Source organism: Cannabis sativa, chromosome 8, assembly GCF_029168945.1.
Source record: "Cannabis sativa cultivar Pink pepper isolate KNU-18-1 chromosome 8, ASM2916894v1, whole genome shotgun sequence".
Lineage (NCBI taxonomy): Eukaryota > Viridiplantae > Streptophyta > Magnoliopsida > Rosales > Cannabaceae > Cannabis > Cannabis sativa.
The window spans coordinates 49,882,295-49,902,276 of record NC_083608.1 but is presented as its reverse complement, the minus strand read 5'-3'; the positions used below and the strand labels follow the sequence as shown (position 1 = coordinate 49,902,276).

Genomic DNA, 19,982 nt, shown 5'->3' with positions numbered 1-19,982 from the left:
ATATATATATATATATATGTGAATACCAATATATATATATATAAATACCCATGCCTTTAAAGTTAGTAATACTCTCCTTTACACTATATTATATAACTGAATTATATCACCTTTTTTTCTTCTATATATCCATAATACATTCTTTTTATTTTTAAATTAGATGAAAAATAATAAAATCGAAAAGTTACAACTTTATGACATCAACAAAAATATGATAGTATTATTATATACAAAATATGTATGAACCAAAAATTATTTATGAAGAAATAAAAAGAACATTGAATTTGTCTAGCATTTGAATTGTATTACATAATAAATTTTTTGGAGTGCTTTTACAATATATTCTAGAAAAAAAATACACTGATGCATTTTTTATTATTTTGATATTTATTATATAATTTTGTTTATGATTGTTTACGTTAAAAAATTTAGAATAATTTAGAATAAAAAGTAATACTCAAAAATTATATTTTATAGGCGTATGAAATAAAAGAGTCATACATAAAACAAATTGTTTGAATTTTATTGTCAGCGTATTAAAATTTTCAAATTTCTTAAAATTTTATATGATATCTTAAATAAATATAGCGTACACAATAATAAAAAATTAAATTAAATAAAAATAGGTGCACGTTAAATTTTCTAGGCAAAGTAAGCAAAAAAATCGTTAGAAAAGGATAATGAGGTGGCAAACAGTGACATAATCGGAGTTTTATTTTATGGGAGCTTATTTAACATAAAAAAATATATATACTTATATTATAATCACTTTTACTAGATTTACTTAATTTTGTGGAAACTTTTTTACTATTTTGATCTATAATTATCGAATTAAAAAATTTATATTTAATTTTTTAAAAGATAATATTTTTACTGGTGGGCGCTATAGCCCCACATTAGTACTAGTGGATCCGTCTCAAATGGTAAATTAATTTTTTTTTTAGTTTAATTATTTTTTATGATTGTATATATTATAATTATTTAAGACATGCAATAAAATTTTAAAAAAATATATGAAATAATTTATAAATAGTAATATTTAAATTATATTTTATAAGCGTATAAAATAAAAGAGTCATACTTATAATAAATTATTTAAATCTTATTTTTAATGTGTTAATTTTTTAAAATTTAATAAAATATTTTAAATAATTATAACACGTAAATAATAAAAAAAAAATTAAACTAAAAAAATGATAAGAATGACAAAATATAAAGAAAGAGGTTCATAAGTTTTGGTAAGCAAAGTTAAGATTGTTAGGAAAGGATGATGAGGTGGCATAAGAAAAGAATCTTATAGGTCAGAAAAGATGATGGAGAAGAGGAGTGAGTGGTATGGAATAATGGCGTGAAAGTGGGGCCCATAAGGGACAGGTGGCAGTACATTAAACTTTAACAGCCTGTGGGGAACAATACGACCACGTTTAACATGAAACCCTTGTGGTTGTGGGCTCACCTTCACCTCCCTAAACACTCTTTTCTATTGTGTTTCTAACTTATAACACGTAAGTCTAAGAAAAATGTTAATCTACACCTTAAATGTGAAACATTATAAGAGGTGTTAAATTGTTTTTTTTTTTTTTTAATATCGAGTTTTATATATTTTAATTTGATAAATAATATAAAAAAATATTTATCAATTATAAGATGACATATTATTATAGTGTTGAGTACTTTAATGTGTTAATTAATGCTCTAACTATAATCCTAACATTTGGTTGACATTGAGAATGCACGAGTTAGACTTGTACCTAGAGCCTACTTAGCCCAAAGGTCCAGAAAAATTTATCTATTTTTAGAATTACATATATTTTTTTTTACTAATTTTAAAAAATACTATATTTTATTAAATAAAGGTCCAAAATATTTTTTTATTTATGACCCACTAAATTTTAGAGCCCGCCCTGCCTACGAGTCATGTCTTTAATTTTCAGTTCTCTTTTTACTCTCGAACAACCTATATGAAAGAAAAAGATGTTTTACTATTTTCTAAATTATTTATTTTTGTTGAGCCATTTAAAAAAATTATATTTGTATGATATATACATTAAGACACTACGTATTTACAGCAGATGCTTTAAAATAAAATAATTCTAATATTTAAAGAACTAAGCTAAAAACACGCTAAATTAGTACATGTTTGACATCATAACTAAAAACTATTTTTTATTTTTAAAAACAGAAAATTATTTTTTGAAAACAATTTGGTTTGTTTGTCCTTGTTTTTTTAAAACAGTTTTAAAAAACAAAGTTACAAAAAACAAGAATTTTGAAAACAACAAATGTTGTTTTCTGTTTTAAAAACAAATTTACTTTTGGTCAATATTATTTTTAAAAAACACTAATCAAACGTGACTTGTGTTTTAAAAATTTCAAAAATTATTTTTTGTTCACATTTCTAAAAACAATTTTTTGAAAACAAAAAATAGAAAACAATATCAAACATGCTCTTAGATGCTCTAAATTCCTTACTACTTTTTTTTTTTAAAAAAAAAAAAAAACTCATTCTCTATTTAGAAGCTTATATAAAATTCATTATTCATGCTTTACATATATATAATATTATTTATTTTTTATAGCATATATATATTAAAATGAATAAAATATATTAAAATTTTTTTTGTGATGTATTTTAAATAAACTAAAATATATGTAATGTAAAAGTTTGAGATAAAATAGAGAAAGTTGAGTTTTGATAATGTATTTTGAATGATAGAGTAGAGAAAATGATGTGAGTGGTGTAACGCACAGAGTCAAATGAAATTGGACAAAAATTATATAGTTTTACAAATATTAAGTATTTATGCTGCTAAATATATCTACTGGATCTAAGTACTTATAATGTACACTTTCATTTAAGAAAAAAAAATATGAATTATAAATTCTCTAAGTATAAAAAAATGTTAGTAATGATATTTACACATATAATTTACACACAAATTTAATATATATAATTACGTGATAAGTAATTTTAATAAATAATCTTTATTTAAAATGAGTTTTATTTATTAAAAATAATTTACCATATAACTACATCATATTTATACGGGATTTATGTGTAAGTACATAAGAGCAAAAGTAATGATATTACTATTATAATTTTTTTTTTTTAAATATTTACTAATATTTTCTCCTACCATACCATTAATAATGAAACAAAATATAAATTTTTTTCTTTCTAAATTCACTTAACTTTTTAAGAAAATGTTATAAATAGAGTACCGAATAAATTATGTAAGATTATTATTATTATTTTACAAAATGATAGTTTACCAAATGCATCTATTGGTAGCTATTCTACATACATATAAATGCTACTTTAGAAGAATTTGGTTACACAAGTAATCACTTATTGACAATTTGATACTTTAAAAAGTTATCTTTATCAATTAATTATTCTTAATTTTACTATTTTGTGTGGATGGTTGTATATATAGTTTACACACAATATATATCATTTTTTTTTTATATATATAGTTATTTAGAGAAAACAAAATAAAATTATAATTAGGAAAAATATTTTCAACTTAAATTTTTGATTAATTTGTTATCATAATTTTAAATTGTAATGCTAAAGTTAATGAAAATAAATTATAAGTAATATATATCTTAATTTATTTAAATATATATATATATATATCGTGGCAATATTTTTAATTAATTTGTTGGACAACAATAGCATTAAGGAGACGTAAAACTTTGACCAATATAATTAAGTTTTGGGATAAAAAAATGTTCACTACTACACACACCCTATATTTTTTAACATTATTAATTATTAATTAGGCAATTGTTGTTACAAAATATTTTATTTTTAGTACAAAAAAAATTATGATTGAAAAAATATTATCTTACTTTTCATCAGTAATTAAAAAGTATATAGGCATCTAATAATAATTTATTATAATTAAATAAATTTTTAGGCACACTAGAAATTTAATAGGTTTAACAAAATTTATATCATCCACATTTGTCATTGAATGACTTTTTATAATCATTAAATATATATTTTTTAATATTTATATTGTGATTAAAAAAATGGGTTTTTTTTTCTCCTAAAAAAAAAAAGGGTTTTTTTTTATTTTTATACTTCAAAACAGTTTATTTTTACATTTTCACGAAATTCTACATAGAAACTCCTATTGCAACTAGTACTCCAACTACTTTAGAAAACCCTAACCGTAAATTTGAAAAAAAAAATTAAAAAAAATAATATATTAAGTAATTTTCCTTAAAAAATTATTATTAATGAGCATATATTAACAATTTTATATAATAATTATTAAATTAAATTATAATGACTTAACATAAAGTTAGTACACTGGCAGAGCCACAAGTGACAAGGGGTCATGTGGGTACATGACCTCATTCTACGTTTTGATAAATTATATTTTTATATAGAAAAATTTTAAATAAATTTTAGTAATTTTATCCTTATATAATTTATATTTATATTTTTATTTTTATATATATTTTTATTTTTAATATATTTAGGTTTACCCCATAAAATTTATATATAATTTTTTCATCCTTATAAATTTTTTGAAAAAAATTCTCTAACAAAATTAATAATTTTATATTAATATTCCATATATAAAACAATTTTGGCCCCTCTAAAATATAACATCTCATCAAATATTTGAACACCACTACCCCCTCTCTCTCATATATATAGATATATATATATATATATACTAGTAAACATCCCGCGCTTCGCGGCGGATATATAAAATATTTTAAATTATATATAAAAAATAAATTGTGTATTTTAATTAATAATAATTACTTAATAAAATTATATTAAAATTTTAACTTTACTATTAAAAAATTTATGATATAAATACTTAAAATATTAAATTTGTTGCTGATAAATACCAAAATTCAAAAAATACTAACATATAATCCTCATTTATGGTTTAATTTTTATTCAGATGTGTGTGTTATAAGTTCTGGGTTCGAATTTTATTGTGTGTGTTCTTAATGTCTGAGTTTTAGTGTTTTATTGAGGTTCTAATGTTTGAGTTTGTGTTTATGAGATCTGTTTTTATTTATTTATTTTTATAGATTTTGAGAACTTGAAATTTGATGTTGTTTCTATTGATTATTAGGATTGAAAGTTTGATTTTTCATACAGGAATTAAAGTTTTTCTTTTCGTTTCATTAATTGAAAAATATTAATAGAAAGTTTATGGAATTAGAATTTTAAATATATGAAAATAGAATTGAAAAATATCATTTGAATCGAGAATCAAAGTTTATTGTTAATCTCTTAACAAAAAAAAAAAATTATTGTTAATCTATAAAAATAATATGATGGGAAGAAGATGGAAAAATTAATTTTTATTTCATTTAATATGTATATAATGTTTTTTTTTTTGAATAATATGAGTTTATTTTAATTAATTTTTGTTTTTTAAATTATTTTTCTAAAATAATTATTAGTTTGGCCAATACTATACACATATGGTATTTTATTAATTAACTAACACCACGTCACCGGCTCATACTTCTCTTTTATATAAATAGATAGATATATAGATATAGGAATATATAAATTATTATACCATGTATGTAATTAATGCGATCTATACATATATATTACACGTATTCTCTTACTCGATCCTTTTGAAAATAAATTATAAAAGGGAAATATTATTTACATTCCCAAAATTTCTAAAGACACTCCATTTTAATAATTTTTATTTTATATAAAATTTATATCTTCAATTATACTAAGTTTTTTTAACTTTTTTCTTCCAATTCATATTCTTAAAAAATATACCTATCAAATAAAAATAAATTATATTTTAAATATTATAACAAAAAGTTTATATGAAATTTTCTTAAAAAAAATAAAAAAATATATATATATATACATGAGTTAGAAAAAATTATGAAAATAAAATCAAAATAATTATTGAAATTAACATAAAATAATGTGAGGAAAAAATTTTAAAACAATATTTAGAGTAAATTTTAAAAATTATTTAAGTTTATATTTTTTTTAATAATAGGGTGTATTTATTATTTTATGGGGTGCAAATAGAACTCCCCATTATATAAATATAATAAGGGTATAATTAAAATAAATTAATAATTAGCAAAACATCCTACTATTTACTTAATTAATTAATTTTTATAATATTAAATGAGTTAGATATATTTTAATTTTTTAAGAAAGATTTTGTATATATATATGAAATAGGAATGGACGATATTTTGATGTTTTTATTATTTAGTAATGCTAAACTTTAAAAAAATTAGTACATATTTTATATTAGTAGATTAATTAATTGATTAATATTTATTAATTTAATAAAAAAATTATAAATATGAGAGAATTAAGGAGAGAATAAATTAAGCTATTTATTTTATTATATATAAATAAAAAGTGACCCATAAATTTCTCATAAATCATTTTATTTTTAATATAAATAAAAAGTCACCATGAATTTCTCATAAACCAAGAATTATTGTTATATAGGCACACTTTATATAGAATAGATATATATATATCTTATATTTAGAAATCTAGAAATAATACTAAAAAGTATTAGTGGTGCTTTTATATATTTTTTTATTGTTATATATTGTTAATTATTAGTGTTATATGTATCGGATCCTATATAATTTAAAAATATTACTAACTAATCGTAAAATAATTGATTAATTTTATAAAAAATATTAGCCTAGTACCTAATAATCTTAAAAATCCCTAGCATCTTATTTTGAATTGTTTCAAGTTTTAGAGCCTAAGATTATTTGGTCAATTTTATATGCTATATGAGTGGGTAAAACCTTCTACCTATAGTTTATGATAGCTGGTAACAATTAATATATATATTTGACCTTTTATTAAACATTGAATAAGGTTTTTTATTTTATTTTTTCTCAACAATAATTTACAGTTGACACAATAAATGGTGTCTCTCAATTATTATAGCCACCAAAACTAAATGCTGTAGATATATACAAAACTATATATAATTATTGGTTCATTCATATGTATATTTTTGGATTATTGAATGGTTACACTCTCAAATATATCAGTACAAATTATAGTGATGGAGACATATATTGATTATTATTGAATAGTATTACTTTCTTCTTTTATCACAGCCCACATGACAAAACAAAAATAAGAAAAAAATTTATATATTTATATATGTATATATATGTTCAAGTGTTTGAAATTTTACGTAACTTCAAAAAAATAAATAATGACACAGTATTAATCTGTACAAAAAATTGCACTGTTATGATTATTAACATACCTTTGCTATGGTATATAGTTCCAAACTTAATACTGTTTTTTTGACTATAACATCAAGATTTTCTTATGAAAAATGAAAAACATTCCATACATAATAATTTCTATTTAAAAAATAGTAATTTTTGGGCAGAAGACTTTGAAATAAAAAATAAAATAAAATAAATTGCAAAATTGGGAACGTGAAATGAACCTTAAAAGTTTAAAAGATAAGAACATAAAATATATATAATTAGCAAGAAAATGCTTATTTATAATAATAATAATAATAATAATAATTAATGTTGAATTTTTGACTTTGCCACCGTCACTCTATGTTGCTGGATTATAGGCTTGGAGAAATTAATTAAGGAGAGGTTTTGATTAATTGAGTTGAGACAGCTGGTTTTATTAGGTAAAATATATATTTAAGAAATTAATCAGGAAAAAAAAAAGAAATGTTTATATATTTTTTTAAACAAAATATTTAGATTAATTATAGAAAAATTTATATAATAGATCAAAAATTTTAAAAAAAATATAAAAATACATCAATATGGAAAAATTTCTCTCTCTTTAAACTTTTTTATTTAATTATTTTTGATTATTTTATAGTTATATCGCGAGATTGATTTTTCCGTTATTTTCTTACTTTTTGACAAGCAAAATGTATTTTTATAATTTTAAAATTTTACAAGAATATTTTTATTAAAAAAAAATTAATAGCTGTAAAATTATAAATAAAATATAAAAAATATTTTTAAAATTTTTACATAATTCTATATATATTTTTTTAAATAAAAAATAGAACTAAATATAAAGATATTTATTTATATATTTTGATAATAAACAAATTTGTTTTTTCTTTCTCTTGATTTATATATCTTTCTAGTATAGAATACCGTCTAATATTGGATAGAAAAGAATACATATTTAGTATCTATAACTATATATCTTGTATGATACGATGTGGTGCAATCTAATTTGCCTATGTAATTATTACACTTTAATTTCTAAATAGGAATATTATTCTTAACCAAAATTATAAAGTTCATAATTATCAATTTAATTTCCTTACAATAATAATAATAATAATAAAAAAGAGAGATAAGGATAAATTCTTGTACTAGAGATGGTATTATACGTCTTTTAAAATACTAGTATGTAAATTGTAACATTATATTATAAAAGTAGGAAACTCAAATAAACGTGTATATGTGTATGTATATATGTATATAGAAGCATTTTTATATTAGGGTGAAGCTTAAACTTGCTTTTATTTTAGTGTAATTATAGAATATAAATTTTGGGGAAATTAAAAATTATCTTCTACTTTTGTTATTTATGTTTTAAACACTGTGAACTCTATAGGTTGGTGGCCTAACTCATGAGACTCATAATTTTTTTTTTTATTTATTTATATATATTTTTGGAAATAATCTACTATTTTTTTTGGGTGAATGAATTAACAAAAATAAAATTATTTTCTTGTATATAAATATTCCAAAGAAATTAAACACCATTTATTGATGACTCTCTTATATATAAATATATAAAACACAATTTAAAATGAATATAGACAAAGCAAATATTTACTTAGTATTTTTAATTAATATAAATAGTAATCAAATTCCAAGTTATGAATGCTTTTGTATACAACCCAATTTTACAAACGCACCACCTAAACCATATATGAATTAATTAATTAATTCCCTATTATACATATAATAATCTTTTTTTTTTCTTATTTTTTTTTCTATATATATAAAAATAAACTTACCAAGAAATATTATATGGACCCAATAATAAAATCTATACATAGTAATAATTTTAAATGAACAATATTTTTGTTCACATATATCTTCAATAATTCCAGAGACAGTCCAAGTCAACAGGACCAACAGAAGACGACGGGTCGTTTTGCTCATCAAACGACCTGTCGTTTATTCGAAACTCTGGTTCAAACTCTGTTTTGGACGAACGACATAGTTTCATTTCCGGAGCTTGATTATTATTATTCTCGATCAACATACTCAAAATCGAGTCTTCTTGCATCAAAAGAGAATCTGGGTATTGTAAATTCCCAAATCTTTCTTGGATTATGATTTGATTATGTGAGAAGAGAGAGTTCTGATGATGATGATGATGATTGTTGAAGCTTTGAATATTGTTGTTATTCATGGTTTGATGTTGTTGACTTTTCTGATCCTCCATTGGATCGGAGAAGCAGGTCACGTGAGTTGCAGTACTGTTGTTACTACTTGTATTAGTGACTGTGGTGGTTCTTGGGTCGTTGTTATATGGAGGAGATGACTCCATTAATGGAGGTAGTAAAGAACCATAAGAGCTTAGTCTCACCAACCCTGAAATATGAGTTTTTTTACCACCACAACTCTTTTGAAAGATTCTGCAAATCACCCACTCATTCTGACAAAAAAGAAATCATTTTTATTAGTACAACAAATTAAATAATCCCATAACTGAAGAAAATAAATGAATTGAATTGTGTGTTATTATTGATAATATTACCTTAGTTTCTCTTGAGAGATTATAAACAGAGTATTTTCCTTCTAATCTATATTCGTGCATAACCCAATTGGATTTTTCTCCTTTTGGGGCTCTTCCTTTGTAGAAAACAAGAGTTTTCTTCATCCCAACAAGTGTTTTTCCTTTGAAAATTTCTTTATCTTTTCCTGTGGCTTTCCAATACCCTGCTTCTGTAGCTCTATTGGTTCTTAAACCAGTTGGGTATTTTCTATCCCTTTGACAGAAAAAGTACCATTCTTTTTCACCCATTTTAGCTCTCCCTTCATTAAACAAAAGAAAAAAAAGGTTAGATTTTAAAGAAAAAAGTTGTTTTTTTTTTCTTGAGAACCAAACAGAAACAGACATGGGAAAATAAAAATACAAAAACAACTTACAAGGCAAATCCCATGGCTCACACTTGTTCAAATCAACCTCACCAATAGCTCTAGCTGAGAATCGATTGTTGAGAACTTTGGGAGATAAGTAGTGAGATATGAGTTCTTCATCAGTTGGGTGAAATCGAAATCCAGGTGGTAATTCCATCAACTCATGATCTTCTTTACAAACCCCTGATTTATTTTCCATTTTTCTTTGATTTTCTTTTTCTAAAAAGCCTTCCTTTCTTTCTTTTTTCACTAATTTCTGAAATGGGTTTTCTCAAATAAGCGTTAAAGTTCAAAACTTTGAGACAGAAAATTGATCAATAAACCAAATTTCTCAAAATCAATAAGGACTTAACAGAACCCAGAAAGGAAAGGGAAAGATATGAAGGAAGTGAGAAGAGGTTTTAAAAGGGAGAGATTCAAAGATGTTGTTAAGAAAAAAAAAAAAGGTGTGTTCTTTAAAACATAGGGCTTTAAATACAGGTTTTTGGAATGAAATTAAGGCTAGAAACGTGGCTCACAAGGTAACTCCGTTTGGCAGTTTCATGCTTTCAGCTTTTTATTATTTTTTTTTCATTTTTTAAAATTAAAAAAAAAAAATCTGCCTCCACATGTAAAAAAGTGTATCGGTGTGCTTTGAACTATTAAGATTGTTAAATTAAACGATTTTTATCAAATTTTACTAAAGAAATTTTAACATAGATGAAATTTTAAGAGTACAATTTAGTATATATCAAAATTAGAGAAGTATAATTGAATAAATATCAAAGTTTGGAGGCACAATTTAGTAATTGAGCAATTCTCACGTTAGTAAAATTAAATAAAATTAAACATAAATTTTTGAATTCAACAATCTCTTAAAAATTTTAACAACTTAAAAAATTTAGAGATATAATTTAGTATATGTTAAATTCACAATAAAATTCTATTTAGCTTTTTCTTTTAAAAAAAAGAATAGAATAGTAAATAAGGACCAGGAACAACTCACCTTTGATTAATTAATAACAACTAATGTAATTAATAATAAAACTAATTAATTAATTAACCTAATACAAATACAAATACATTTTACTCAAGCTTAAGCTAAAATGTTAGCTGTAAATTTTGGTCATTCATTAGGTAAAGTCTGAAAAGTTATACACTAATCCAGATTCAAAGTCACATTGTTAGTTGTTCTGGTTTAACTTAAGTTATTATAAAATTTGTTTGTTTGTGGAAAAAAAATCATATTTAAATTAAAATTTACCACAACAGGATAAGATAAAGATTAATATAAAATACATAAATATAGTGGAAACTGATTAAGTTTTTATAATTAAGACAGTTTTAAATTTCAAACCATTATAGTGTGACAGTCTAAACGTGTGTATAAATACATAAATATTTTTTTTTTTATTTTATATTAACAAATAAAATCCCACATCACATCTTTCAAGTATCAGCAAAAAAGAATTATTTCAATCTTGCCAAATTGACCCATACCCAACATGTCATCCACTCAAGAATAAGATGAGCTGAGCTGTTTGTTTTTTTTTTTTTTTCTCTTTTGAGTGAACAATAAAATTTGGTTAGCTCTAATATTAAAGTTAATATTATTTAAATTATTAAATTTTTTATTTTGTTAAATAAAAAATAAGACTTGATATTTTTTAATAATTTTTTTTATATAACTAATTTGAAGACAATTAATGTAGTTTGAACAAATGTAGAAAATATACTTAATTTTATTATAACAATTTTAAATTAAATTATTATTATTAAGTTTTATTTGACAAAAAATTAGTTCAATGGACTGTTTTGTACTATTTTAGAAAATATAGTGTTCAATTTAATATTTTGTAAAAAAAAAAGAGATCAATTATTTTTACAAAACACATCTTTTGAAATTGTATTTATACTAATCATAATAATAATATTAACAAAAATATTGTATTAAATAAGCATGTTATAATTGGTTAGTGATTAATCTTAAAACTAAAAAATAAAACACATTTTCTTGGGTGTGTGTGTAAGGGAGGTTTGTTTGTTAGACTAGAAGACAAAATTTAGAAAAATACTTATGTTATATTGTCTTTTTGGACCATATCTTCATATAATTGTACATATGAGGTGTGACCCTTTCTTGGTAAAATTATATTTGGTATACAAAGTATATCAATTGTATTTAGGTTTTCTTTTAATTAGTATTAAACATTTAAAATAAATAATGTTTAATTACTTTTTAGCCATGTCTTTGGTTAGTATATATGTACATTTTTTATTTTATTTATGATAACCATAAATTAATAAATAATCCAATATTATCCGTTCAAATAAAAGATAGTATATTTAATTTCTCTTCATGGAAAAAAAGTTAACTTTTTTCCTCAAAAGAGAAATAGTCAATTAGTTGGATTTTGAACTTTCTTAAATCCACTTAATAAGCTATATTATTTTTTATTGAAAAGTTTTAAGAATTAGTGTTATGAAAAAGTTATTAAGCAAATATTTAATTATAATTAACATCTCAGTCTTCAAAAACTTCAATGGTTTAGAGCCAGCTTGGCATCTACTAAAGAACTAGGTTTTATTAATTTATTTTAGTGTCTTTTTTTTCAAATCAATTGATTAAATGATCATTAAAATGGAACAATGTCTATTACAAATAAGTCATGTGGGAGATACACAAAAATGTGGATACAAATATCACACGAAGATAGTATTGATGCATATAAAGTAAAAAAGAGTTTAATTGCCCAATAAAAATCTTAGTTGAGTCGCAAATTAGATTATTTTCTTTAAAGTATTTGTGACACTATATTTAGGAATGTGAAAGTCGAGGCCGAGCCACTAGGGCCGACCCTAAAAATTTGTAGGCTTTAGGATTAAAAAATATTATTGGCCTTGATGAAATAAATATATAGTATTTTTAAAAATACTATAAATTATTTATATTTTTCAAAAATAAAAAATAATTATAAGGTTTTTAGGTTGAGTGGGCCTTAGACGCAGGTATAGCCCGCTTTAGCCCACGTCTTACCCTGCGAACCACATGAAGGGTCATATGAGGGCACATGACCCCACTCAATTTATTATAAATTATATTTTGTATAAAAAGTTTTGATTATTTTTACTTTTGTCCCCATATTTTTTTTTCCATTTTTGTCCTCATAAAATTTTTGTATTTCATCAAAACCCCTTTTATATTATCCCCTTAAGTAAGTGAGTTGGTTCCGCCACTGTCTGCAAGCAGATTACCAGCTTCTTCTTTTTCAGGATAAAATAATCTAATATTTCTGTCTCGAACACTTATTATATTATAAAGATCAAGACCCACAAACACCACACCCTAAATGCTATTGCTCAGAAACTATAATTTAAGGATTTTTTTTTTTTTTATTTTTTTAGTGAAATTGATATATATTTTTCCTGTTAGTTTAGTCACATTATATAGTGTGAATATGAAACAAAGACAGACAAATACCACACCCTATTACATTGTAATAACGGTTCTAAATTTTTGTAATAACTCCAATATCATGACAATGGATCAACATAGTATAAATTTATTTTTACCATAAATAACTCCACTAGACTCAATGATAATTTTTATTTTGTTCTATTTTTTATTTCTGAGGTTGGGTATAGTATATGGTGTTACAAATCATTAGGGGTCATAGCTAATAACCATAATTTTCTAATGTTGAGAAAAAGACAAGAAAGGGTAAGTTAGTCATTTGGGCAGGAGAATAGTGATATTATTGAAATAATGATATAGCTCATTTTGGGTGCCCATTTGTTTTTCTCAGCCCAATAATTAAGTTTTTTTTTATTATTTTTTTTTTATCTTAATTCTTAATTGAGCTCAACAATCCCAAAAGTGATTCTTTCCCTATCAGGAAACACTTTCATCACTCGTTTTCACACGTGTCAATCACACCTGTTTTTAGGAATTTTAATCGTCCAGGCAACCTCTCTCATCCAACGGTCCATATTCAATCTCACTTTTAAGGTATGCCATCTGCCACCTAAGATCAGAGATTAAAATGTAGAAAGACAGTGCCGCCACTCTCATTATCTCATACGATGAGCCACACATATATTTCCACGTGGCCACTTCCTATTGGTGTAATGAAATAAGTCGCACCTAACTCTTTTTTTAGTTTGAGTTTGACCAGTGAACCCCAAAACCCAATTTGCTAGAGCCGAGACTAGTGGGCCCTGCTTCCCCTGTTCCGACACGACCTCTATCTGAGGGCTGGACACGTGGCTAAACAGGGTTCGTGGAAAACCCCAACAAAGTAAAGATGTGACATGTTTGACTCTTGAATATGAGATCAAATTTTGGATTAGAAGAAGTTAGGCTATGATTCGAGGGTTTTTTTTAATTATTAATTATTATTATTCAAATAGAGGTTAATTAGTATTTTTTTTTTAATAAAAAGTCTCAACAACTAAACACTAAAAGCAACAAAAAGTCTATTAAGGTACAACATATCTTCTAATAATAAGTTCTGAATACAAGTAAGATTCTCTAACCACTAAATTATACTTTTTCTAACTGTGAAATCAAGTTTGACCAAAGTATAAGCAACACTGTTATAACTGTTATAAGATCTATTACAAAACACAAAATTAATATCTATTACCAAGACCAATAATATCATCTAAAACTAGAATCAAAGAAGTAATAAGAGAAGTATTATTTTTCAGTTTAAGCACAATATTCAAATAATAATCAAACTCAACAATAATAATTCTACATCCAAAGGAGATGCACTGAATCAACACGTTGCGAATAGCCAAAGCTTAAGCCACTTTAGGAACAAAACAGTCATCCAAATGCCAACTTGTTGAAGCTAAAGCTATTTCTAATTAATTACGAATCACCATACCCAAGCCATTATAATTGCCCAAAGAATTGATAGCGGCATCTGTATTGACTTTGAGATAATCAAGCGGTTGGAAAAGTTTCTATTTTGGGACCACCTAAAGAGGGGCTGTCCAAGACACTGTCCCCCATAAGGGATGTCAACTGCCTTCCGACAACAAGGGAGGAGACGCCACCGGAGCTTGTTTGTTATCAAACGTCCTAGTTAATCACATATCCAATGCTAATTAGTATTTTTGTTCATAAAATTTTGATATGTATAGTATATGCTTATTTCGATTTTTCAAGTCGTTAAGAATCTCATCTGAACTATTAAAATTGTTATATAAATTTAAAAGACTTCTGTCAAATAGTGTTTAATTTTACTAACGCATCAATTATCCATATATTAAATCGTGCCTCTAAACTTTAATATATATATATTTAAATCAACAATTTAACTAAGACAAAAAAAAATGTAACCAACAATTTATAAATTTGATAGGAGAAAGAAAAAGATAATTAAAGAAAAAGGCTAATTATTTCTTTTTTAGCAAATATATAGTTATAAAACACAGTTGTATTGCTCTAGAGCATATATATATATATTCAAATTATATAATTGGTATTTGGAACAATTAATTATTGCGATTGAAAAAGAATGGTGTAAGTTTTTCGACTTGTTCATAATTATTAATGTGTAAAGTTATTCAATGATATTAATTATAATTTTGTTGACCGAATAAGAGTACTCCACTCTAGTTTAGTTTTGTATTAATAATAATTCAAAATCATCATATGGTGACAAATTATTAGGATCATGATCATCTTAGAAATATTTTCACTTCAATTCACTAATCGATCGTTTCAATTTTCTATTCATGGTATGAACTATGAGATATTGTTCACAAAGTTCACAACTGAACTAATTAATTAGAATCATATTTTACACGTAATAATAATATCTTTGCTTCAAAGCTTAATTATTAGGTTTTTAGAATATTCCATTCCATATATATCTCCCAAATATAAAATGTAACTAACAAGAAACATTTTTATATTAATTAATAATTTCCTTAATCTCAAACCAAAATGTGTGTTTCAAGATTACTAATTTATTTATTTATTTATTTTTTTGTTATGTTTGTACCTTTTATTTATTAAGTTGTATGTATATAATAATCCTATTTTTTACCAATGTATTTTCTGAATGGAAAAAATAAATATATATTTGTAGTACGTACTGTTTTAAGGCTATACATAGTGCCTAACGTCAATGATTAATTTCCAATAATATATATTAATAAAGTCATAAACAGTTATCCATTGAACCCAAAGAAAGAACAGGAAATTAAATGGGTAAGCCTTTAATTTTGACTTTATTTTAATTAGGTGCATTGGGGTTTCGAAAAGAAGATCACAAAGTGGTAAACTGATAATAATATTTAAAATGGGTTTTAGGATATGCTTAAGAACACGAAGCAACAAAAAGCTTTGTTTGGCAAAGTTGAGGCCAAATAATTAATTTTTATTAATAATAATTAAGAAGAAGAAGAATAATGTAGTGTTTTCACTTGTTCAAATTGATCACGATCAATTATTTTAAGGAAAGAATAAAAATAAATTATATTTTATTATTAATTAATTAATAATATATTAATAGTTTTTGTATATGAGAGGAGCTAGTTTTGTAAGTTAACATACAATTGCGTGGGGAACTAGACTGTCCAAAAGTTTTAGCTACAAAAGAATTTGACTCAACCACTTTTTGAATTGAATTTAGATTAATTATTGGATGAGAAATGGTAAAAGGTATTTGTTAGTGTGTTATATAAATGTAATTAAATATTCTGTTTAAATTATGATAATAATTTTTTATCGTATTTTACTTATAAAAGATGTTAGCTATTTATTAAGCATTATTGGTACCTAATAACAATGTTCTTATTATATATAAGACATTTTGATTTTCTAAAACTCAATTTGTTAGAAGGTAAAAAATTTCAAGTAAAGATTAATATGAAAATAGTTCAGAATTAGAGATAAGACGATATTAAATCAGACTACTAATCTGAGATCGATAAAGCCAAATAAGCAAGAGAATGAATCATAGTATTTTAAACCATTTCACAAAGTAAGAGAAATAGAAGAGAAAAAATATCATGTAAAATATGTTGAACTATTATATCAAAAAATTAATCGGACACTTTTATTTTCTATTGATAATACGAACAAAGTGGAAACAATTAAAGAAAATTGTGATAGAATTGTACCCCAATCGAGGACACAACAACTTATGTAAAACTCAAATTAATAATAATAATCTCATGCATTTTATAATTGTTTAATAATTAATATCATTTTTCCAAACTTAATATTTATTATACATAAAATGATCAAATAATAATTTCATTTTCCAAATGAAATAAAATAATTTCATCTATAAATTATTGGGTTTTAAAATACTATCAGCTTGCATATTTCTATCAAAAAATTCAGACTTCTTCTCTAATAAAATATATACTTATATCTATACCCTACTTATTATATTTTTCTGCTAAAATAAACGAATCAATCATACATATATAGATATATTTATATATATGTGTGTGAACAGATAAGATAAAGTATATATTTTAATATATCTGTAGTTGAAATAATAAATTAATGGAATGAATACACTCGTGGAGATAATAAATTAAAAAAATTTGTATTAATTAATATGAGAGATAATTTGAAATGATTAATTTTGTATTATATATGTTCTAGTCCTTGGTACTGTATCTCTGTGGCTGCTGAGAATTAGTAAAATATAAATTAATTTTGTTCTCTCACAAATATTATATATATAAATATGGGTTGGATATACTATAGTCCAAAAAATTAATTAGAAAAATAAAAAATGAAAATTTAAAAAAATCACAAGTTGGAAGTTGTAACGAACTGTATAATGTGTATGTGTAATATGAGACTTTAATTAGGAGAGAGAGAAAAAGTAGATCCTGGTTGGTTTATTCTATAACAACCAATAAAAAAAAAAAGTCTTACTCAAATTTCAATTGAAATTTGTTTTTATTTTTGAAATTCATTAAATAAGACATAACAATCGGCCAAAATTAAACGATCCACCGAGCTAGGGAAGAGATGATAAAACTCATTTGAGAAAAACTCAACCTGCACAAAATAAGTGATGTAATTTGGGAAGTTAAAAAATAAACACACGTGTATTAATAAATAAGGGTAAATTGTATTTTGCAAAAGTTACTCATTGGACCTTGTGTTTTGTTAAATGATAAAATAGACCGTGTATTTTCCAAAATAGTAAAAATAGGACCTGACCTTAATTTTTGACATTTTTTTTAATATAATCAACTTGAAAACAATTCCTAATATACAGAAAATGTAAACAATTTTGTCGTAACACTTTTAGATCGGATTATAATTAAATTTTATTTTGACAAAAAAATCAATTCAGGGTCCTATTTGTACTATATTAGAAAATACAGGGTCTATTTTGTTATTTAACAAAACAGAGGGTCCAATTGATAACTTTTTAAAAGGAATGTATCGATATATCTCTATCTAATTTAGTATCCGAAATAATTTTATAGTCAAATTTTTTCTTATGGTCATGTAAATTATAGCTATTTAAGATATCCTGTAAAATTTCAGATCTCATATAAACATAATAATTTTTATAAAATATCGCTAACTAATCACAAACAACACCTCTAAGTGGTGCTAGGGTGTAAAATCAGCACATAAACACTTATTTTTAGAGCATTGCTATTAGACACCAATGGTGCCTAGCACCTTCTCGACATGTCATGTTGCGATTGGCTAGCGATACTCTCTAAAATCTATTATATTAAACTATGTGGGACCCAATTCTTAGTTGGACCAATAACGATACTGACACATAGGAGGGTGTTAGGCACCATTGGTACCTTTTAGCATTTCTCTTATTTTTATAGTGTTTAGGATTATTTGAAATTCAAATCACAAACTCCCATGACTATTAAGAGGTCTTTAATGAGTGCTCATAGAATTAATTAAGGTGAATTAGGTGTTACATGATGAGAGCTGGAACCGATCAAGCAAACAACGTTCAAAACGTTGTGTTAATGAACCTAACTAATTCTGTTATTTTAGTTAGTTTATTTTTCATCTTTGTTACTTCAATTATTTAGTTAGTTTGACTGTTATTTTGGTTATTGCCTTTGGCTATTGTAATTAAGTTTTTAATCTCATATAACTTATGACAATAACTATTAGGGAATATAACTAATCAATATGTGTCACCTATAAAAGGTACTAAGCCTGTGCTTAGAGCCTACCTACCTTAGGGTCACCAAAAAAATTATTCCTTTTTTAAAAAAATATTTTTTTAGGAGTTTTTCATTTTTACACTTCAAATTAGTTTTTTTTTTTTTACATTTTTACGGAATTATACATAAAAACTCATATTGCAACTAGTGCTGCAACCTAAATTGCAACAAAAAATCGTATAGAAACCCTTATTGCAACTAGCACTGCAACCACTTTGGAAACCCAAACTATAAATTAAAAAAAAAAATTAAAAAATAGTATATAAAGTAATTTTTTTTTTTAATTTTAAAAAATACTATATTTTTCTTTGGGCTTAAAAATATTTTTTTTATAACACTAAATTTCATGGTCGCGAGTCAATGTTTAATTTAAACTTTGTTGAGCTAAACACTTTCACTCAAGAATTTACACACAAAATCTATGTTATGTTATTATGGTTGTGTAAATCTCATTTGAAATAAGGTTTAGTAATGAGCTTTAATTGTATAGTGATTGATGGGTAGTGGTGTGAGGCCTTATGGGATTCCTAATCGAATAGTAGACAGTACACATTGACACTAGTAAATGGGTTAAATACAAGATGAGATAAGACAAGTTTTAAAAGGAGAGTGCTTGTTTCTTAGATGAGATGTTATTTTCATAAGTT

The 19,982-nt window shown here is 23.9% G+C and overlaps 1 protein-coding gene across 1 annotated transcript; it reads right to left on the bottom strand.

The window, feature by feature from the left end:
• Positions 1-8,825: 8,825 nt before the first annotated feature.
• On the bottom strand, positions 8,826-10,685 carry LOC115701489 (NAC domain-containing protein 100). Its single transcript, XM_030629301.2, has 3 exons — positions 10,171-10,685; positions 9,779-10,056; positions 8,826-9,676 (listed from the first exon to the last, which is right to left on the bottom strand). The coding sequence occupies exons 1-3, from the start codon at positions 10,358-10,360 to the stop codon at positions 9,113-9,115; spliced, it is 1,032 nt and encodes a 343-aa protein (XP_030485161.2). The 5' UTR covers positions 10,361-10,685; the 3' UTR covers positions 8,826-9,112.
• Positions 10,686-19,982: the final 9,297 nt, after the last annotated feature.

Bases quoted from the DNA above. Each gene is read 5' to 3' on its own strand.
- LOC115701489 (XM_030629301.2), bottom strand. From the start codon at position 10,360: ATGGAAAATAAATCAGGGGTTTGTAAAGAAGATCATGAGTTGATGGAA. The intron at 10,057-10,170 runs GTAAGTTGTTTT...TGTTTAATGAAG, and splicing joins TGAGCCATGGGATTTGCCTT to GGAGAGCTAAAATGGGTGAA. The intron at 9,677-9,778 runs GTAATATTATCA...CTTTTTTGTCAG, and splicing joins ATCTCTCAAGAGAAACTAAG to AATGAGTGGGTGATTTGCAG.